Here is a 22,792-nt window from a genome sequence, read left to right on the forward strand (position 1 = left end):
TTGGAGTAGGTACTGGTCGTGCTTTATTTACAAAATCCACAGATTTGTACACAGCAATCTACAGGACAGCATAGGGCTGGTATCAGGAGGATAAAGGACACACTTAGCAGGAATTGAAGATGCCAGCAAGGAGTCACCCGAGTTTCACAGAGAACCTGCTTCCTTTTGACTGAGGAAGCCGCCAGACCCCTCCAGGAAGAAAAAGAAGAAAAGCAGCAGCAATAGCTAACCCAGGCTGATGTTGCGATTTTTGTTATTGTTGAGGCGTGGGAACACAAGTGGTTGGTGAAGGAGGAAAGAGGAGACCAGCAGGGCTTCGGCACACCGCTAAGGGCCATCCTGCCTGGTTCTTTACTTCCAGCGCCCGCCAACCTTGCCCTTGGCTCCTGCCTTCTTGCTGCTACAATGCAAAAGGAAAGGAAAACACGTCAGTGTGGTGGAAGCAGTGGGGTCCTGTGACCACTGCGCATTTCTGACTCTCAGATTAGGATCAAGCTGCTTTCATTTTTCCATATTGGGCACACCTGCCATAGACCACATCCTAAGAAAACTATTGTCGATATTGTAGAAAGAGATACCTCCTCAGGCTCTTAGTGGAAGGCCAGGATGTGCATGCCTGAAGGAGGTGGACCCTTCCAGATTCCTGCATTATCAGGACACAAGTCTAGGTGGTCTCAAAACTAAATTACAGGCCTATCTAGCCACAGTCTTGAAGTTTCCTGACTTCAAATCTGCTATGATCTGGATTTTAGGATTTAGAGCTGTTTCTGGTGAAAATTTGCTCATTATCAGGGACCTCTGGTTAAGTTCCCCAGATGGTCTAGTCATCTAGTAGTGGAGGCAAAAAGATGAGCAATAATTTAAATACAACTTAGAATGGCTTTGCTCTAGCAAAGGCACAGTGGGTTCTGCCTTATATCACGAGAGCAAGAGCCTCCAAGACAGTCAAAACAACTGGTTAGGCCTCCCCTCGCATCATTATCCCTGTCTTGCTTGTGGTGTGTGCAGGAGCAGTCCAGCTACGCTCCCCACGCAAAGCACCTGAGGCATGTTCTCTCCAAATAACATCTTCTTGCACACAGAAGGGCAATCCTGCATGCAAGCCACTTACCTTCTGACTGAGAAGCAGGCACGCCTGGAGTCAGAGAAGGGCCAGGCATGAAGTTAGTCGGGTTAGATTCTGCACCAGTTCCCGTGGGCAGTACCTTGGCGTTTGGGGCTTGGCACACCACCAAACCTTTCCATCTCACACACACGATGATGAGGCTGCTTCTTGAACCGAAGCACATGCAAACAGGGGGCAGCTCTTTGACATGGCAGAGCATGGGGTTGAGGGTCAAGCACAAGGTGGTGGGGTCTTGCTATCAACAGAGAGCCCTTCTTCAGGACAACTGGTTCCTCCAGGGAGCAGAAAAAAATGTGGACGCCGCATCTGGGGAGATTTTTGTGTTGTTGCTGCCCCATGGATTGGTTCAAGAGCACTAGCCATATTTATGGAAGGATGTAGCGCAGTGACACAGACATACACAGAGTGGATACTTTACCTTTTGACCAAGTTAGACTTGGTCTATTCGAAAAATTGACCTTTCACATGAGGGAGAGCAGAACATTTTCTGCTTATCTTAAATTCATCTCAGTGTTCCTTTTGCCAGCCTTTCCACAGGTTCAAAACCCAGTGTAGGAACTGCGTAGCTCCTCAAACGAAGGCAGAGCCCTTTTATCTCCATAAGCGCCTGTGATGTTTGATGTTATGCCTAACCTTTAGAGTGTGCTTAAGAAGACTTAATAAAGTCTGAAGCAAAAGGATCACTTGATCCTTGTATAACACATTAGCAGACATTCCTTTGGAATGATAAAGTCTAGCGTGGATAGAAATTTAAGTACACAGAAATCTCACGAGCTGAGGGCTTCTCAGTGCAATCTTTTCAAATGATGTCATAAGAGAGTATCATGCCTTTTGGGGGACCAAGCATGCAGTAATGGCACTGCGTGTTGTGGGTGGTGTGGTAGTGCCCCTCAGAAGAGCAGCAACACCCAGACAAACCATGGCATCCTTCTGCAGCTGCACATTCTACTGAGGTTTATCAGCCTACAGCTCTGCACAGAAAATACCACGGGAAGGTCAAGCCTTATGTTTGGTGTCTACAGACAACTGAACCCCCAGTGTTACATTCATCTGATAAGGCAGGGTGGCTTGGGGAAGTGGGAAGACAGTGTCTGGTCACTGCTGTCATCCAAAGATGTCACCAAAGACCACCAGTTCATTCCTGGCATGACTTTTCTAAGAAGATACAGAAGCACAGTGAAGATCAAATCCCACCACTTCAGTGTTCTCCTCCCTTGCTTCCCTGCAGTTCCTTATTTGTGTCGGTTAGTTTTCTACGTGCCCTAGGCACCAGGCTTCGTCTAGCCCTGGTCTCTCATAGGTTCACTGTAAACATCTAGAATAGTTTAAGATACAAGACTAAAAAAATCTAATGAAATAGAAGTCTTGTGAGGAAGGACAGCGGGAGAGAGATGATGAGTGAAAAGAACTCGCAACAGTAATCCCGTGATGTTAGTCTTGTTACACACCATTCCTTATAATCTTAGCAACCACTTGTTTACCCTTTGTAAACAAGGGTTGTATTCCCTCAAGTATTCAGAGCACCTCAGTCAGGTGTTTGAAAACCCTAGCAATAAGCAGATGGAAATTTTGCAGATATGGTGTGAAGAAACATGATTTTTTCTTGTTAACTGTTATGTTCGCTTCAGTTTCCCCTTCATTTTCTCAATGTGAGGCAGGATGGGAGTTGCCCTTCCATCCCTAGCCTCATTTCATTGCAACAAGAAAATGTCGGTGTTGAGGCTGAAGCAACTATTTTGAACACTGAGAAGATATCCCCAAGCCAGGAGCTGGGAAGGGGATACAGGTACTTACTGCTTCTGAGCCTGATCGATCCGGTTCCTGAGGGTGACAATCTGCAAACAACATACATGACCAGGGTTTTTAGAGATAAAAAAAACTTGTTCCCTCACAGAGAGGGGAGTTTTACCTGCTGAAGTGCTGGAAGCAGGTGCCTCTGGTAGGGATTAATACTTCCTTTGAAATAAAAGCTCACCCTTGCATGAAGGAGAGAAATGTTGCTCCTTGGCAATACATCTGCAAGCCCATTTCATATGTCAAGGGAAATAAGAGCTAGAATATAACCTTTATTAGAAGAGTTCCTATGTATACAAATTAATCTCCTCTGAACTCGCATGTCAAACTGCAGGCAAGTGAACCGGAATGAAGGTCACCCTGGCCAGCTGGAAAGCTCTTGCACGGTCCCATCCACCTGTATGTGTCAAACCTCACCTTCTCACTCTTCCCCTACTCCAACACATTCATAAGTGTGTAAGCTCAAAGAGCTTCGGTGAACTTTGGATGGGGACCTCAAGAGTGGAACATGGATCATACATTCTGCTGGAGTACCTTTGTTGGTTGGGAGAGCAGGAGGTGAGGGGCTTGCAGCAGTTACCACCTTCCCAGCCACTCATCTAATAAGAGAAGATAACTTTTAAAGGGGCTGAAGAAGAAAATATTCAAGGAGAGCTTGAGCAACCACAAAAGAAAAGGTTGGAGTTGGGGCTCTGAACACCTTCCCAAGCTCTGTTGATATCTGCAGGCCATTAGAGAGTCTGTCCTACAAGACAGAGCATCTCTTTGTTTAGCCATAGGTAAACTACATATGTCAACCTGACACACGGGAAATCAAACACCTACCTTGCACAGGATGAGCACTTTATGGACTGACTTATCACCTCAGTCCTAACCCCTAGCTCTGGTGTTGCTACTGAAATCCTGGAACTCTTCCAGGTCAGGTACTGGAAAAGGCCACAGGAACTAGGGTGTGATAGAGAGCCCTCTTTTGTCCCTTCACCTTCTCATTTGTAACCGAGTCAAGGTTCTACCTACTTTTCCTGTGGTGGAAAAATGCACTTGCCAAGACATATGTTTTGCTTCTGCTTTTGGTGTAATTCAAAGTTCTCCACTGGGTCTGCAGGTCCAAGAACTGATCACACAACATTTTAATATTTTAAGTGGCACGTGACATTCCCCACATGCGAAACAAGAAAAAGAAGTTATACATTCATGCTGGCCCAACAACGGGGATTTCCTGGGTTGTGTCTTTCCATGGCAAACAGAATAAGAGACTGAAACATTAGCAGGAACAGGACAACACAAGGAAGGAGAGATCAGCAGATCAGCTGCCTTTGTACTTACTCATGGAAGTTTTAATATCTGCAGCAGCGGTTTAAATTATTTTTTGCAACTGAGTATTTTTCCGAAGTGTGGAGGAGAACCAGCTGTCTTCATTTGACCCAATGACTTAAGACTTACCTTCACTGATAACCTTGTGATAGTGACTGTAACACTCACTCTCCAACGAAGCACCAAAGAGCAACAGACACTAGAGCTAAAGAACAGCTCCACTCCTGTGTGTCTCAGTTCCTTCCTTTGTCTCTCCCTTGTATCCTTGCTTGTGTCTCCATTTCCGTTGCTGTTTTCACTTACCTTTCTCCTCATGTTTTTTCCTGCTATAATCTTCCCTTTTTCCTTCAACTTTTCACATCTCAATTGTGCATTTTCCTTCTATTTTGCTCATTCTTTATACTTTCTCTCCTTGCTTTTCATCAGCAGCCACCCATCTTTTTTTTATGCAGAGGTTACCGTAGCATGTACATCTCCCCTGGTGCTGCCTTAATTCCTGTTCTTCCACACCCAGCTGACCTGTTATCATTAAGCCAGCCCTCCAATATTTTGGATCTGGATAAGCATGTGGCCACAAGGTGGAGAATCTTTCCAAGCTCTTACACATGCATCCCTAAACTTCTGCATGTATCCCAGCTGCATCAGGATGACTCACCCACACAACATAATACCAGAGGTTTGGATAGGGAATTATTTTAGAGATCATCTGAGAGCATTGCGTGCTCTGTTCTTTAACCACATCCCAGTTGGACCCTGACTCTTCCTAAATTACTGCTTCATCTCTTTTCAAAGAATGAAAGGGGAGAGAAAAAGGAAGTGAAGGGAGAGACACAAGATCCAGTTTTCTCTTTTCTCTCTGCACCGGCAGCCAAGTGCCAGTTTCTGTCCTGGCACTCTGACCATGCGTCAGGCTCATGCATTTCATAGCCTTTGCTGCTGCTGTTACACAGGCAAGTTCATTGTACTTACAACTTGGAAAGCTCCTGCAGCCTGCAACGCATTGTTAAAATCTAAGAGAGATTGAGATAGTTACATTGGTGTTGCTCATTCCATGCCAGCATGTATCTGTGTGATTGGGAATTAAAAAGAGAGCGAGACAGAGAGAGATCCAGTAGGATTTCTCAGCCACTGAAACCTGACCTAGGTGAGTGCAGCCCTGTCCTGTGACTGTGAAGGAAACATCCATTTTCTGTTACCATATGACACTTCAATCAGATGCTCTTGTCTGGAGACAGTTTTCAGTGACTCCAGAGAGCTCAGTCCACAGGGAATCTGTCTGGGATGGGAATAAAACTTACAACGTTCAAGTGTGAAATCAAAGATGGGTTTAAAAGTATTACTTTGCAATGAAGAGGAGTGAATTGAGTTACTGATTTTTCAGGCCACAGTTACCCATAGATATACAAGAATGAACAAGATGAGTTTGGGAAGAGGGTGGAGAGTCCATTTTCTATTGGAATTGCCTTTCCATGGGGCACTTAAAACCTTGAGAGTGGTCTATTCAATTTCAGCGTAAAACGTGAAATCCAGTCCAAGTATGTACATAAGGGGAATGCAGTTCCAAGTGTCTTGCAGCTTAAATATTGCAAAAGGGCATTGGAGGCCCAAGTGATGTCACTGCATGGCTTTTGCCACAGAGATTTTTACATTTTGGACCCAGTGCCATTAGCAAAATGGCTGCGTAACTCACCTCATATTTTTTCCTCTTGATCTGCTCTGTAAAGTCATACTTTTCAGTCTCCAGTTGGTATAACCAGTCCCACAGTTCCTTAGCCTTGTCCCTATGTGTTTTTGGGGAAAGGAAGATGGGAGAAACAAATCACATCATGTATTTTCTACCATTTTCACATCACTAGTAAAGAGGCTTTTTACGTTTTGTTTAATGCAGTTCACGCATCTTCCTGCAAACCCTCTCCATCCTCTGAAAGCTGCTCACCATTTTCAAGGTCGCATTTTCTCACCACCTCACCCGAGAACCTTTAGACTTGTAGTCTTGCACATGTCACACACTAACATATTTCCTACAGATTTAATTTTCCCCCTAACTCTTAATGAAAGAAAAGAGTCCTGGGGAATCAGACAAGAAGGAGGGAGGACTCTGAATGCCACCCAGATGAGCAGAGTAGCTGCCATTGCACAATCTCATCTGTTTCAGGGCTGAGGTGAGCTAAGTTCATCTTTCAATCATGTGTAAACTCCAGCTTGTGGAGTCCAGACTATCATCTGATGACTGCTCTGCACCAGAGCACTCAGCTCCCAAGCCTCCAGCTTCTGTGGAGACCTGTACTTATACCTTAGCAGCCCAACTCACCCCTGGGAACGTTGCAGATACCAAACTGTAGGGTTGTTCAACTCATCTCAGAGCTGGGTTTAAAGTTTCTACCCAGTGCCATAAACAACTAATCCTAATTAGCAAGAGAGGCTCATAGAGCTATGCCAGAAGCACGGCTAAGTGGCTACCAAACCATTGCAACAATTCCCCATATCCCCATTTCCTCTCTATTCTCCAGATCAAGGAAGGGCACAACTTAACATTGTCTCGTGATGAATTTCAAGGGAGGCCCTCTCCTCTACCTCACTTTTTCACTAGAGAAGACTCCGGGACAGTAAGACCAAATTTCAGTGGATTACATTCAGTAAATTAGGATAGGTATGTCACCTCAGCTTGTCTTCATTAAGGTGGTCGATGTTCAAGGGCTTGCGCCTCTCTGCCAGGACCTTCTTCTTTGTCTCTCTAGCTGTTTGCTTCTTCCCTCTCTTCTGATCAGCCTATTTTCAGAACATCAATTAATGTCAGATTGCAGACATTTAGACTGAATGAAATTATTTCGTCTACAGCATGTAAGACAAGTTGCTAGGGATTGGAAGAAGGAAAGGCGAGCTGTTTTCTCAACTTGTAATAATGACTGTTACAAGTCAACCCCATGGTTTAATGCTTCCATATTTCTTCCACCAATCCATGCATTTTACCTTAGCCAGATAGCTGCTGTATGTGGCACCCATGGAGGACAGAGCCTTCTTCTTCTTGAGATCATCCTCAGCCTTTCTCTTGGCATCTTCTTCCTCTCTCCGTGCCTTTTCCTCCTGTGGAGTGTGACACACAGAAGTAAGTTACTCCAGGGGAGACTCACAGCTTCCCCAGCAGCCAGTGTCACTGCAGGGAATGTGATCAGGTAAGCACATTGATGAGAACTGGCAACTCCTGTTTCCAGCCCTTGCTTTAAGAGGGTGGTCGTTTTTTCTCTGGACTGAGACAAGCAGAACCTATAGTTTTTTTCTCTCTGTAGAGATCTCTTCCAATTTGATGCTGAGACAAGGAGAGAGACGCAAAGACACTTACCGCAAGCCTTGCCTGACGCTCCTTCTCCTTCTCAGCCCGGATTCTTTGTTGCTCTGCTCTTTCAGCTCTGCGCTTCTCCTGCAAGAACCAGTAGCAGAGGCATTGAGTCATCATTGTGGCTTTATCTACCTCCAGTATTATGCCCCACCACCGAGAGCTTTGGTTTGTGGAGAGTGAGCCACCCACTCCCTTGCCAGAACATGGAGAAGCGACACACATGCAATTCCTAGATGTAAAACAAGAGGCTGAGAGACGGAACAGATGTGGGAAGAAGCTATTTGGTGGTGACTTGAGCAGTCCCTTCTGTGCATAGCAATACAGCTTTCTGCTAAACTCTGACAGTGGACTGATAGATTCAGCTTCTCATCTACAGCGGATCTCCCAATCTAGTATAGGGAAATGTCAGCACAAGGACTCACAATCCTCTCCTTGAGGGCAACCAGCTCTTCCTCTTCCTTTCTTCTAGCTTCAAAGTGGCTGTCAATCAAGGCCTGCAGTTCAATCAGGTCTTTGTTCTGCCTTTTCTTTTGGATGTCCTAGAAAAGCAGGAAAATGCATTAAGCCAGCCCATAGTGCTCTAGGAACATGCCCTGGACATTGCCAGCACCCTTCCTACACAGAGAAACAAAAGCAGAAAGTGTTTGCAGATATCCATGGAAATCTATGGGATTAGCTTAAGTGGCTGTTGATGCAGGTCAGAGACAGTTGGAGACTCATTCAGGTGACAGTCAGGGGCCCAGAAGGAAACAGAACCCAAAACTCCCATTCCCTTGCACCATATTTTATCCCTGGCTTTGCTTAGCTGCCTCCTCTTCACTTTGGGATGTGAATCTTATCTAGAAAACGGTCCTGCATTTTTGGGCAAAGCAGATATTTCTGTGGAGATTTTCAAGACCAGAGTTTCTTCATTTTTCTATCAACTTTCTAGGAAAGTATTTGGATCTCTGTTTATTATTAAAATTCTGTTGTCATCTTAGGTAGTGTTTCTCAGTAACAGATAAGTATAGGCCTGCTTTATTTCAACCTGCAACTTTCAAACCATTCACAGCAATGGGACAGGGGATCTGAGAGCTCCTAAAACACTTACTTTCTCCTTTCTTCATATATTGGCTTCAAGGATTCAAGGAGAAAAAAAAGAAACACATGAATTGACATTTTAGTTTAGTCCCATGAGCAATAATGTATCCAGAGAGTTTCAGGGAGCAGCGAGTAGCCTTTCACTGAAAAGAGGCAGCAAAGCATCCATACTTTTGTCCTTGACTTTATCCTCAGCGGTACCCAATACAGGAGGAGTTATGTGGGTTTGCACACATGCGTATGGCTCAGGTAGAGACAGACACACACAGTCAGTCTCAGGAATACTTACATCAAAATCTACCTTCTCACCCTCCGGTATTTTAGGAGCAGTCAGTCTGCAAAGAGTCAAAAAAAAAAAGAAAAAAAAAAAAAAAAAAAAGGATTTTCATCTTAAAGAGCAGGCAGCTTTTTAAATATCACATCCTGACCTGCCCTGCCCTCGGGAATGATACTGACAAGGAGAAATATTGATGGAGATACAGAGGGGTGAAATAGCAAGTCAATGGAAAACTACTCCAGAATAGCACTAAGGAACTTTGTCCTTTGTGGAAGGTCACGCAGGGCAGGGAGTTACCCTTAAAAACCCTTCTCATTCCCAAAGCCTAAGGTCATTCCCTACCACACAGAAAGACATTGGCCTACGAGGCTGTCGGCGCAGAGCTGCATGCTCCTTTCTGGGCAGCTGGTAGAGTGGGAAGGGAAGGCACTGAGTCCCAGAGCCAGAAGGTCCGTAGGAAACCTCAGTTAAGCTCAAGTCAGCCCAGCCCAACTTTTGCCGTCCTTCCTGCTGTCAGCGATCCTGGATGGATGGGTAGTTTCCCAGCTATGACCTCTCACAAAGGATTTAGTGTTGAGCCGCCTATATCTTGGGGTACTGTGAGATGACTGTATCTTGGACACAAGTTCACAAGTCCTTTGACTCTATCAGGAACTGGTCTTAAAACCCTGGCCAGTAACTACTGCTAAGGCATCCTCTGGCAGAAGCAGACATCCTGGAAAGGCATGCAGGACAGCTGGGTGTTGCACAAGGGATAAAGGCTTCTAGTGACCATTTGCCTAATAGACAATCTAAAGGCTTCTGCTAGATCAGAAGAATGATCCCAGGGTTTTGATCCCCTGCCCCTCGTACTTACTTTATTCTGGGCTTCTCCTCTGAATTTGGAAGTATGGAGCAAAATAGGAAGGGAAAAAGAGGGAGAACAGTTAGAACAACAGAGATCATGCCAGCTGCCAGTTAAAGTAAAAGGAGGGAAGGGAAATTTAATCCTAGGGGAAACATCCCAGAGCAACTGGTTAAATCTCAAGCACTTCCAAAAGAAATACACACACTCACACACAAGTTTTCCTAGGAGTGAATTTGTTTTTACCCTTGAAACAGAATTTGGCAGAAAAGAATCAAGAGACTGTATAAAAGTCCCAAATGTAGTATCTGGAAGGCAAGGATTTCATGTAAATGCTAAATTATTTTTCTCAAACCATCATGGCCAAAGCTCTAAGGAGGGCAGCTGGGCTGGAGGGTAGAAGAAAATGTTGCCTTTTTCAATCAGCACTTCTTTCTCTAAAGTTAAGTTGAATTCACAGTCATTTAACGGTAACTAGGCTTTGCCGGTTTTGCTCATATGCCTCACATGAACGCCAGGAGGGAAAAAGCTTCATAATATATTTTCTCCAGGTTCATTGACTCACAAGGTAGTTTAGAGCGCATGTCCCTGAGATACTTTGGTGCCATGGGGAAGATAAGAATAAGCTTCTTCTGCACTGTGTGGTGCTCCTCAAACCCAGCTTGGACAGGCCATCCTCTCTTAGCGAGCATCCTCTCCTGCTGAGGTACATGCAAAATTCCCATGAGTGTTAATGGGAATGATCTTTGCATCTCCAGGAGAGGCATAATGCCCTGATAGGCAGGCTAAACCATCACAGAGACTGTCAACTTGGGCCCCCTGGCAGTCAGAAGTGTTCCCCTACAAGAAGTGACCTTTCCCTGGCTCTCAGAAACGTGCTGTCTTATGAGTTACTTGGTTAACATTTGTGCTTGTGATCAATTCCCCTCCCTGCTACGCTTTTTAAACTTCAGTTATTAACTCCAGTGTAATGCCAGTAAATTCAGCACTGTTATTCTCACAAACAGAAGTAAATCAAACCTATGTGTTTTTTCTGGCCCGGTCTCACAGGGACCCAGGTTGACTTTCATAACCACATGCTACGTTTGATCTTTCAGGGATGCTGCTGGATACTGCAGTACAAGACTCTCCCTGTGTTGCTTCGGTGGGAGGAACTGAGGTAAAAAGCTCACAGCCTACTGAATCTGGTAAAAACAACCAGCTTTGTAATGTAAAAGTAAAAACAGCCTCCCTTAAGATTGGGTGCATGAGCCCTGCTATCCATATCATGATAGAGAAATCATATTATATTTCTTCAAATGCTTATTTGCGTCCAGCTGTTTTAGGACTGATGGAGGAAATTGGGAATAGCAAATGAAACAAAGTAGGGTAAAATAAAATGAAACATTATCAGAGGAAGAAAATAGCAAAAACTGATACTGGATAATATTTAGTGGAGACATCAGTTGTAAGGATGTTGGATAATAAAAAATGAGGAAGTGGCTGGAAATGGGTTATTGAGATAATTAAGAGAAAAGACGTGAGCAATCAGAAACCAATCTTTCCTTTCTCTCACACTTTTCCCTACCAATTTCAGTAATGAAATTTGGGGGGAGGGATAGACTTTTCTCATTTACTGCAAGAACGCTGCCTACCAAAACATATCTCAGTTGAGGCCTCGAGATGCTACAGCAATGCTAATAAAATAAACAGCATGTAATTATAAAAGTGTTTTAGAGCACTTGAATAAAGGAAGCCACAAATCGCTCCTGAAGAAAAATACCATTAGCCAAGAGGGTACTTCTGTATTTCTCTAGTTATTTTTCAAGTTGTTTTGCTTTTCAAATAGCCAGTGAGCTTCTTAACACATTAGGTAAATTGTTGTGTTGTGGGTTTTTTTTATCTGGAGAGAGAAAAAGTAACCACGATTAACCAGTCTATCAGGGATTTTATTCACTCAGGATTGCCTTCCCTTGTGACATACCCAGATAATTTTCAGAAACATTCCCATTTAGCTTAAAGCTGCCAGTTAGTAACATTTCATGGAGAGGGGGGAGAAAAAGTAGCCAGGAAGTGACTGGTTTTGTTTGTTAACCTTGGTTGCCAGAATCGATGCCTGTCTGTCAACGACTGTGTGAGTTTGGTTTCAGCTGCCACCAAATCAGCACTTTAAACTTCATTAAACCAACAAACAATTGTAAAAATAAAAAGAAAAAATAAGGTTAGTTGTTCTTGAAATAGGAGATTGTAATTAGAAGATTTAAAGGTACCTCCAGAAAACCAGAAAAGGGGATAACAAAGAAATAGGAGCCTTTATTAAAAAACAAACTAAATAAATAAATCTGTCTTTTGCAGTGCATGACCCAGCATGGTCCATACTGTATGCACCAAAAGCAGTCCAGGGATGTGATTTATTTTGAAATGCCCCTTCTTTCAAGACACCAAGTCAAGGAACTGGGCCAAAATTTGTTGACAAGCAGGAATTGGTATAGCAAATTCCTGTTCCTGTGGTGGATTTTGACTGACATTCTGGTCATTCTGCCCATGAACCATGGGGCTGTGATGAAATCCCCACATACAACCCTGCCAAAAGAAGGCAAGAGCTACTGGAAATCCAAATTCACTGCCCTGGTGATTAGAGAGTCTCTGAGTTTCTGGTTTCCAAAAGGGTTAGTGCAGGAAGAGTGCACACCATAAACACAGCCCCGCTTTCTCCTGCCCAATCTATGAGATATTGACAGTTCTCCACATTCTTTGAATCCATCTGAACTGCCTTTACTTCATTCAGAAATCCCTAAACACCCTCCCTTAATCCCACTTCTCAGAAGCAACATCTCTAACTCAAAATGTGTCCTTGAAAAACAAAAATCAATATGCTATTAAAAATAAAAGGAAAGAGAGTGAAAAAGGAGAGAAAGGGGCTCAGAGAGGTCCTCAGGGTATTTCCCTAAATAAAAAAAAAGCCTGAAAAGTGAGTAAGAAAATTAAAACAAACGAACAAAAAAAAAATCTACGAAAACAAAACAAAACAAAACAAAGAAACACTGAAAATGCAGTGGTTTCAAGTGGCACTGGGCCTTGTCTTTGGAAACAGCTGGCCAGGTGTTCTAGGGGTTGAATCAGTGAGAACACAACCAAGCTACTTCAAAGGCCTGTAAAAGTCCATGAGAGTCTTTCTATACATTTAAACTGGTTTTGAATTTGGCCCAGGGGCCTTAAGTTACTTTGCCTTTATACAAGAGCAAAACTGACCCTGCATACATTTAGATTTGGTCCTTTTACATGAGTCTTGTCCCCATGCATGTGCTCAAGCACCCACGCAATCAAGTATTATGAACACACTATCTTAAGCTGATGGCCTGCCCCTCCAGTATGAATAAATCTATTCACATGCTTGATGTTTAGCACAATTTTAAGTGCATAGATGGAGCAGAAGTTTAAAGATCTGTAGTTTCAGGCCTGCAGACCATCACCTTTTAAAGACTGGGTGAGGAAGGCATGTTTATGCAGGGCTCAGCTCCGTTTTCAAGCACGTCACTGGGATTTAAGAGATACTTTCTTCATTTTTGGGGGATAGAGAAGGTTTGCTGGTAAGAGGTATGACACAACAGGTTCTAGCTAAGAGACAAGTCCAGAGCAAGCTTCTAGAGTTAGGTTTTCACCATCTGCTATCCTAATGAGGATGTACAGGCTTCTCAATACAACAGTGACCCCTCCAAGGGTGATTGGATATGCACAGTAAGCAATTCTTTGAGGCAGAGGTGTTTTGGCACAGTTCCTGAGTTTAAAATTAAGTGAGAAACAAAAACAAATGCAGAAAAAAAAGAGTGAGATGTTAGAAAGATGACTTTGTTGTCCTAAGACAACACTGGCTACCATCATAGTATTCGCCGCCTTCATCAGCTGTAGGTTGAAGGATAAAAGCAAAAGAGAAGAAGCACAGTAGTCAATCCACAACCAGTACTGTTCTCCTAAGAGCAATTGTCCCCGCTCTCTCCCTGCTACGCTGGGAACCTCGGATTCTCCGGAGATTGAACAAGAAGAAAAAACACCTTTTTGGTGATCTGGTTTGGCAAACATACATCCCTTTTCTCCACGTTCATCCAAAGCCATCCAGAGAGACCATTTCCCTCCCATGCTCTCTTTGCTCTTGAACAAGGTCAGTGTTTTTAATACTGTCTCCCCAGCACTGAAAGAGAGAAAGGGTAAGAGTCTGTAGATGCATCACATACCTTCTTCAGGGGCTTCCTCTGCTGTTGTCGTGGTAGAAGCAGTGATGGAAAGACAGGAAATAGGAAAAAGAAAAACAGAACAGATATTTAAAGCTCTTGGAAGCCTGAGTAAGAGACCAGGGAATGCATGAAGGGGGAAAAAATAAAGGAATTAGTGAATTAAGGCAAGGAGAAAAGGTTTCTGGAGAGGCTGTCAGGAGTTAACGATGCTGTAAGGTTATAGTAGTAGTAAGCATGGAGATTAAAGGAGAAAAGGGCTGCAAGTGATCATTGTGGTTAATATTTGTTTCTCTTGTTTTGTTCTCTTCTACCAACCCAAGACTCCTGTTCCCGTCTGTCGCTCACACGCACACACACACACTCTTGTGCTGCAACTAGGTGGAGTAAATCAGAAGTCACGTCACATACCTGGCTCATGAACTTCAGGTGTGAAGTATCATGGAACAAGGTGCGATGGAAAATAAGAGAATGAGAACGAGAAACCTGTTATTTCACACACCAAAAGAGCTTTTGAGCCAAAGGGGAGGAGGGGCAGAGAGGAAAAGGGGAGAGGGAGGCGAAGTTAAGAAGTAAACCTGAGATAAAATAAAGTAATTACACTTGAAATAGCATATAAACAAAGTCACAGGACAGGAAAGGAATTCAGTCATGTGAAACAGGCAGATTTATGATAATAATGCAGCGCTTAAAAAAAAAAACTTATGAGCATTATATGACATAAAGGACAACCTGACAGCACAGTGTACCAAGGTTTACCTTGACTTGAAATATGCACATGAACATTGTCAGCACCCTCAAAGCGCTATTAGATACGTCCTTTTGTACAGCAGCATTTCAGATGTTTGAAATAAACGCAATGTGGCTTGGAAACCTACTGAAATACCTGCTGTAACTCATCACCAACCATCAGCTAACTGCCAAAGAAGCTCAGTTCTCTTTCCTAGATCTACGGCTAAGGCCATTTTCTTCCTTGAAGACAACTGGGATGTCTATATAAGTCTACTGCTGTTCCTCACATCCATTTGCAATGGAGAATTACAAATGGATTACTTCATAGGAAGAAAAGGTTCATTAAAAGTCTGTGCAGCTCTACATTTCATTCTTCTGGGGTTTTTTTGGCAAAGCAGGAATCGATCAGCAATGCGGATTTGCGGGGCAGGCTTTGCTTTTCAGCCATACACACACCTCTGAATATTTTTGCAAAGCAAGCGTAAAAGTAATGCAAAAATCTCACAGTATTTATATTCCCTGTGTACAGGCAATGGGTCAAATTCTGCGCCAAGATTTGAAACAAAGCTTTCTCTATAGGAAGAAATATTCATTCTCCTATCAGAGTGCAGAATTTAACCCATTTCACAAGGACGCTTTTTGCTGAGCTACTCTTTCACGATACTGTATGTCTTCCCCTAGTTTTTAGTAAAATTGTCATGCAACAGGTGAGTTTCCTCCTACTTAGTGCTGATTACATTTCACTGGGAAAAAAAAAACCAAAACTAAAAAAATCACCCCAAAGGCATGCAAGTTACAAGCTGTCATTAACAGGTAGGTTGTTATCTCCTGTCACCCTGTATTCACTTCCCATGCACGCTGTCCCAGCAGACAGACACTGGGGAGTTTAGAAGTTAAATCACATACCTGGAGGGGGGGCTTCATTTAGTAGGAAGTGTCAGGGGAAAAACATAGGAAAGGAAGATAAAAGAATTAGAAATAAGTTATTCAGGAGGGGATCACCTCAAACTTTGGTGAGATGGGGTTGAAGGAGTATCATTTGCAGATTTGGTTATAGGGATAGAGTGTTAATAAGAGTGGAAAAGGGAAGTAATTACAATGGGGTATGAAGCAGATGGGGAGGGGATGCCATAGAAATGAAAGATAAACGGAATTTGAATGTTGATGAATTGCAACAGTTTAAATCATGCAAATATATAAACAGTGGGCAATTGTAGTAACATTGGTGACCCTTACATTTGACAGAAAACATGCCCAAGAAGAGAGTTTTGCCAGTGTGCACTGTAACCTGTGTTTCAGCTGCACACGTGCCCTTTTAGCTGTTGGAGGAGGTGTGGGGATACGAGAGTTACTGCAAGGAAATGAGGCTTTCAGTGTATCCCTGCCTTTGCATCTGAAGCTGCACCATCTAAGATCCTCCACTGGCATGTGTGAGGCCTGTCTCTGCAGAACTGGAAATATTCAGGTCTACACAGGGCTTGTCTCTGCTGCAAAGGAGCAGAAACCGCTGGAGCCTGCCTTCCGGGATCCTGCTGCAGCCAATGCCTGCGAGCACGAGCAGCTCGTGTTTCTGCAGCTCTGCCCTGGCCACGGTATAGTCACAGCCCTAAAAGTTTTCAAGGGCACTAAAACGTTTCTTCTAAGCTTCTTAGAAGGTGGCTCTTCAGTTACAAACAATAATTATACTTCTTTCCTATAGGGAAAATAAATTTTAGGGAGTCGTAAAAACAGATTGATTCTTCATGACTCTGGTTTTCTTCAACATCTTCCAATTCCTATGTATGGGAATGCTTCAGATTAATACATAGGAATTTAGATGTCACACACGTGCACTTGGTTAGGTGGAAAGTGTCAGGGAATTAAAACAAAGGAATTAGAGCAAGAATCATACAACAGCAACAACAGGCCGAGTCTGTGACTTAGATGTATTAGACAAAGACAGTATTAATAACAGAGAAACTAAATAATCATACAGTTGCATGAAAAGCTGTGACGGTCTCCCTCTGACATAGGAGTTTTCTTTAAACTTGTTCTAGAATCATAGAATCATAGAACGATTAGAGTTGGAAGGGACCTTAAAGATCATCTAGTTCCAATGCCCCTGCCCTGGACAGGGACACCTCCCACTAGACCAGGCTGCGCAAAGCCCCATCCAGCCTGGCCTTGAACACTTCCAGGGATGGGGCATCCACAGCTCCTCCGGGCAACCTGTTCCAGTGCCTCACCACCCTCACAGTAAAGAATTTCTTCCTAATATCCAATCTAAATCCACCCTCTTTCAGTTTAAAACTGTTACCCCTCGTCCTATTGCTCCACTCCCTGATAAAGAGTCCCTCCCCATCTTTCCTGTAGGCCCCCTTTAGGTACTGGAAGGCTGCTATAAGGTCTCCCAACGTCTTCTTTATAAACTTTATTTACATCTTCTTTATAAACTTTCCTTTTTGTTAGGCTTTATGTTACAGAGGGGAAAAAAAAACAAACCACAACATGGGAAGACTGTAAGTATGGCATTATTGTTAATCAAATTACGTTAATACCTGGTGTTTTGCACAAATTTCAAGCTCACATATATGTCAAAGCTTGAGACCAAGACTCAAGTAGTGAGTAGCACTTCGATAAATACCCCGGGAAAGAGGTACAGAGGCAGGCAAAGCAGCTGGGATGGTAGCAGTGACCTTTAACTTGTGCAAACCAAGGTCAGAAAAACCTTAGAAGCAGATAACAGACAAGAACGAATATGGCTAAAAGGAGAAGAGAAGGATGCGAAACAAGAAGCGCCAAGAACAGGAGGGAAATGAGAAGCAGCACGCAGATGAACGTTGAAGTGTCAAGTCATGCAAAAATCAATCAGACAGCTTTCACCTCACTCAAAATTACTCATCTCGTCTAAACTAAGAGGCTGGTCTCCCTCTGTGGACAGCAGAGTGAAATAGCTGGGGTGGGCGGCTGCTGAGATGTGACTGCTTTAATAACACTACTACAAATGGCACAGAATGATTTTCACAGGCAGTTTGGAGGACGCTGCAAGTTCAGTTTCTGCTTTTCCAGCTAATAAACATTATAACATTCCCGTACACCGTGTAAGGATGGCTCTGAGGCCAGTCAGTGGTTATTATTACAGCTTATACATTGAGATATTTGTTTACAAAAATGTTATTGCATTTTTCATGCAACAGTTAGCTCCTGTCTTCATTATTACGCATCACAGAGCAGAGGAAATTATTACTGGTGGAAGGTGTAAGGAAGGTGCAAGTTACAGTTTATCATTAATATTTGTTTTTATCTGTTTTCTTCCACCATCTTTGAATTCCTGAGTATAATATTAGAGTTACTGGTATCATTTTTGTACAGAAACCATAGTTTTGATTACATTTCAATATTTCAAAGCTTATGTAAATTTAGCTAAAATTTTGGTTAAAAAAATAGAAAGTTTCACAACCGCAACAGGTTGCGTAGTTATTAACATCTCTAGAACAAAACCTTTTCATTTTTTGCCTTGTGGCAATCTCTCATTCCAGATTTGTTCTTGCATTACACTATATATATACCCCACATTATCCATAAAGTCAATGCTTCAGAAGCATCTCAAATAGAATTTTCATTTTAAAATTTGGAAATCTTCCATAGAGGAAAGAGGAAAAAAAAATATGTTGGAACAAAATGTTTAAAATGTTTTGTTCCAACTAAACAAAAAAATTCATTTTCAATAGCTACCAAACAAGACTTTCCTCCTTTTTTTCTTTTTTGTTGTTTGTTTGAAAAGTTGCCATTTTGTCCCAATTCAGAACATGACCCAATTGTGAAATGGCCAAGCACAACTGAATTTCCAGCACACAATAACCCTTCAGATTGACGCAGAGGAATTCAGAAGTCACATACCTGGTTCATGGACTTCTTTAAGAGAGAAGTAGTAGGGAAGGAGATGCAAAGAAAGATAAGAGAATTAGAGCAAGTAACAGACATTGATTAAAAAAAACCTTACACTTTTTTTAGCCAGGGTGGAGAGGTTAAAGGGATAAAAACCATTAATAAAATTAAATGAGAAATAGAGGGCACATATGGGCGTCAATTAGAAAATCATGGAGAGGAAGGACAGGGAGTGTTGGGAGATAAAAGATACAGGTGACTAACATATATATTCATGGTGTTATAAATCAAGTGCCATTGGTAGCCTTGGGTTAACAAAAATATTTACTTGTATTTAAATCAAGTCCATTACCCATAGGTTTGAATGGGCAAAAAGGGTATAGACAACCTGGCTTTATTCATGTGCATAGAAATCCCAGCCTCTGCAGAAATCAATGGGCTCGGAGGAGCTGGCATTGATTTCCTTAGCGCCCAGGATTTCACCACTGGGGTGTAGGACCGCACACCAATGGGGGACAGTAAGTACGAGCATGTTACCTCTCTCTAACCTACGGAATAAAGTATCCGATGAAAGCCTAGCTGGACATGCTGGGGGCAGGGGGGGACGGGACGACAGAAGGGCAATTGAAAGGTAAATGGGTTTGGGCTGTCAGGCTGATGCTTTAATAAGCATGACCTACTATTTTGCTAATCACACAGCTTGTGATTTATAATTCACATTATCAAATCAAGCAAAATTGCAACCCTGCTACCCCTGTTTTTGCATAATGCATATTAACCCAGACAAATACCAACAGTTAGGGAAAAAGCATGCAACTACATCTTTCCTCTGAAATGTCGTTTTCTGCAAATACCCCGCAACCAAAACGATGCCACTCGGTCCAATCCTTAGCCCAACAGAAAACCGTGTATGACACCGTGTCACTTGCTGCTCATGACTTGAGATGCAAGTCTCTCCGCATCAGCAGACATTGCTGCAAAAGCGAGTTTTGTCCCCACATGGTGGCGGCGGGGGGGGACAGGAGGAAGAGGTGCACGGGGCCGAGGGACGTGGCATTGCCACAGGGCATGGCTCTGCCACCTCCAGCCCCGGCGCATGGCGTAGAGGAAATGCTTTTGGGAACACTATCCCCATACCAACTGGTATCCGTACCGATAGCCTGGTTAGCGAAATCAGAGCGCTGGGGAATATATAAGCAAGGCCCAGCCTGTGCTTTGGGCACTGCTTTCAAAACAGCGGTTAGTTCTTATTACTCATCACACCGCTTATCCTGCGAGAGCCAAGCAGCCGTCAGCGAGCGTGCAGAGGATGGGCTTGCATCCTCTCCTCTTCAGCCACCTCCAGAATTCCTGCACGCGTTACCGCTTCCGACAGAAAGAGAGGAATTCGCAGGTCATGGCACATACCTTCCTCATGAGCTTTAGCGGGTGGGAAGAGTCACAGAGCAAAATGCAAAAGAACACAAGAGCGTTAGAAACATCAGAACAAAGTTTCACTCGTACAAAGTGGAGGGGGAGGAGAGTATATTGCAAGGAAATAAAATGAATATGGGTACGAAAAGCACTAGTGGAGGTGAGGGCACAAATGGTCTGGGATATTAAAAGCATAAAGGTGATTTAAATGGCCATATCAGATGATATTTGTCTTATATGCACATTCCTGCAGTCCTGCATAAAGCCCAGAGCAGCATGCCATTTCACAACCCTGATGCCTGCCCACGTGGGTTTACAACCTGAGGCTGGCGGGTTTTTGGTGGCACGTGGCTGCACGTACTACCGTGAGAGTGGCCCGGAAACTCCATTGCATGAAGAAGAAAACCACCTTTAATCATTTGCAAAGCTAAAGCATCGAAATTATCACCAGTTGCTTTATACAGCAGGGTATAAGCTGAAAAAAGGGCAAGTGGAAAGGCTATGATAAGAACGTCAGCCCAGTACAATCCTCTCCGCAGCTGCTGTAGCAGCAGACCGATCATGGGCACATCTGCACATCATTCAGAGGCCCGACCCACCCCAAAAGGTCCGAAATAAGCCTCACAGGGAGACCCAGCCAGTCTTGGAGCAAAGGCTTTTCAATCTTCATCCTTTTGAGAGGTTTACATTTCCCAGCAGTTTTCATACATTTTTTTTTCTTAATGCAACAATTACCACGTAGCATCACCAGTACATTCAACGTCAAGACAGAACATGAAGGGAGTACAAAAACCAAAATGGTGACAAGTTTTATTCTATATTAATATGTCTATTTTTAACTCCTGTTCTCTTTTACCATCTTATGGCTTACTGGCTAAACAAGAGCTTACTCTGAAAAATGAGAATTCAGGAGTCACGTCACATACCTTCCTCCTGAGCTTCTTTAGGTGGGAAGAGCCACAGGACAGGATGCAAAGGAACATTAGGAGAAACATATTATTACACAGGACAATATTACACAGGCTGAAAACTCTGTTAAGCCAGAGGGAAAAGTTTTATCCCAGGTAAAGGATGCACTAATGGCCAGGAATTTGAGGCATGTGTGGTTGAGAAAACTGCACCATGTAAAAGAGGAGGGAGAGGGGAAAACCTAACAATAAGCTGAAATAATACATGCCGAAATTTCCCTCTAAACCCAGTTTTATAGGAACAATCTGCCATCGCTCGGATGGGCTTTATGGCAAGCTTGGCACATGGCAGGAGAGGCTGGGTTACCACCGAGCCAACATCTGCTGGACCTTGCACCCAGACCGTTCCCATGGGTCAGTCTGTGGCAGAGCCAGTCCCGGAGGAGAGGTGGAAAGCAAAGAGAACAGAAGCCCTAAGGCAAAGTAACTGGGTCTTGCTCCTCTCGCACCGCCCTTGAATCACCCCCCACCGCCAAGGAGATGGCGGGGAGCAATTCGGAAGGCGACGGCACATACCTGCTTCATGAACTTCATCAGGTGGGACGTGGTAGGGAGCAAGAGCAACAAGATGGAAAACGAGAACAGTTAGGTTAAAGGGTGTGTGAATGCAACAGGAGGGTCTAAGAAAACACAGGGGGTATGAAATAGAGAAAGAGAGGAGGAGATGAAATGGAGACAGGCGACCAAAGCACGCACAGGTACAAGAAATGTAAAACCTTCAGGACGTGGATGCTGTAAAAACCCTGCAAACTGCTCAGAGTGGGTCTCCCAAGGCGTTATGAACAGGTTTACCCGTGTTTCGAATGTGCCCATAGCACAAAGCTTTGCAAATACGGAACCAACACACCCTTTGGCTCCTCCTACCTGGAGCACAACATCCCAAACCTCTCGAGTGCAAAGGGTGGGTTTCTGTTCCATCCCCTCTTCTGCCCTGCCTGTCACACTTTGCAAAGGCTGCGTGCAAGGCCGGGAGCCCGCTGGGGTTACTTGCCAATGTCTACATAGATATAATTAATAAGATCTGCGTTCTGTAGTATTCATATTATATATAATATTGTATATTATAGTCTATAAGCTTATAATATATACAATATACTATATATATATTATATATATATATATATTATATATTATATATATTATAGAATATGTACTGTGTAATATATGGCTACACACATACCTTACCACAGATGGATTTTGACTACAAAATCCATCCGACCGTTATCTGCCAAGCTACGTAGGAGAAACCAGTTGACATCTGATAGAAGGCTTTATAGCCAGACCCCAGTTATTCCACAGCGGGCGTTACAAACACCCATGGCTAAAGATCGTCCTCGGAGCCTGCTGTGGCTTGGACGAGGGGATGGTATCCGCATTTCCCCTGCTGCTCCCTCCCCGAAAACCGGAGCGGAGGTGTCCGCACAGATGTGCGAGGATATGGGGCACCCTCGGTGCAAGGTGTGCAAGGGACGAGAAAAGCCCTCTGCCTGCAGATCCTCTGCCCCAGCACCTTTCTCTCGCCTCTTGTTTTCTTCTACCACCTTGCAAAATCGAGGCGCGCATCGGCACAGAGCCCTGCTGTAAAAGAGAGGGGAGGGCTGAGAAGCTGTTTCACATACCTTCCTCTTGAACCTCTTCTGCGGGTGGGAAAACGGCAGCAAAGGGAATGAGAGGAGAAAATTAAAACAAGAAATATCTCATTGGAACATTCTTGAGGTTTGCCAAGCTCCCAGGCCATTATGGGTAAGAATACACAACGATGGAATTACAGGGTGAGGGAGAATTAAAATTAACGTTTTTATGGGCATATTATGGGGTTATAAATGTTACTG

At 43.6% G+C, this 22,792-nt stretch overlaps 1 protein-coding gene across 1 annotated transcript; it reads right to left on the bottom strand.

The window, feature by feature from the left end:
- Window positions 1–22,698, bottom strand: TNNT3 (troponin T3, fast skeletal type). Its single transcript, XM_063331705.1, has 15 exons — window positions 22,683–22,698; window positions 22,580–22,597; window positions 21,477–21,488; window positions 20,919–20,933; window positions 14,392–14,403; window positions 13,984–14,004; window positions 9,785–9,803; window positions 8,941–8,986; window positions 7,994–8,110; window positions 7,575–7,652; window positions 7,205–7,318; window positions 6,894–7,003; window positions 5,925–6,015; window positions 5,204–5,244; window positions 1–400 (listed from the first exon to the last, which is right to left on the bottom strand). Exons 1-15 carry the CDS (start codon window positions 22,696–22,698, stop codon window positions 352–354), a joined length of 759 nt encoding a protein of 252 aa, XP_063187775.1. The 3' UTR covers window positions 1–351.
- Between the last annotated feature and the right edge of the window lie 94 nt (window positions 22,699–22,792).

Source organism: Chroicocephalus ridibundus, chromosome 4 (genome assembly GCF_963924245.1).
Source record: "Chroicocephalus ridibundus chromosome 4, bChrRid1.1, whole genome shotgun sequence".
Taxonomy (NCBI): domain Eukaryota; kingdom Metazoa; phylum Chordata; class Aves; order Charadriiformes; family Laridae; genus Chroicocephalus; species Chroicocephalus ridibundus.

Excerpts from the sequence above, each read along its gene's own strand:
- TNNT3 (XM_063331705.1), bottom strand. Across the intron at positions 7,319-7,574 it reads AGCGTCAGGCAAGGCTTGCG|GAGGAAAAGGCACGGAGAGA; the intron begins GTAAGTGTCTTT and ends CACACTCCACAG. Across the intron at positions 6,016-6,893 it reads CTTAATGAAGACAAGCTGAG|GGACAAGGCTAAGGAACTGT; the intron begins GTGACATACCTA and ends AAAAACACATAG.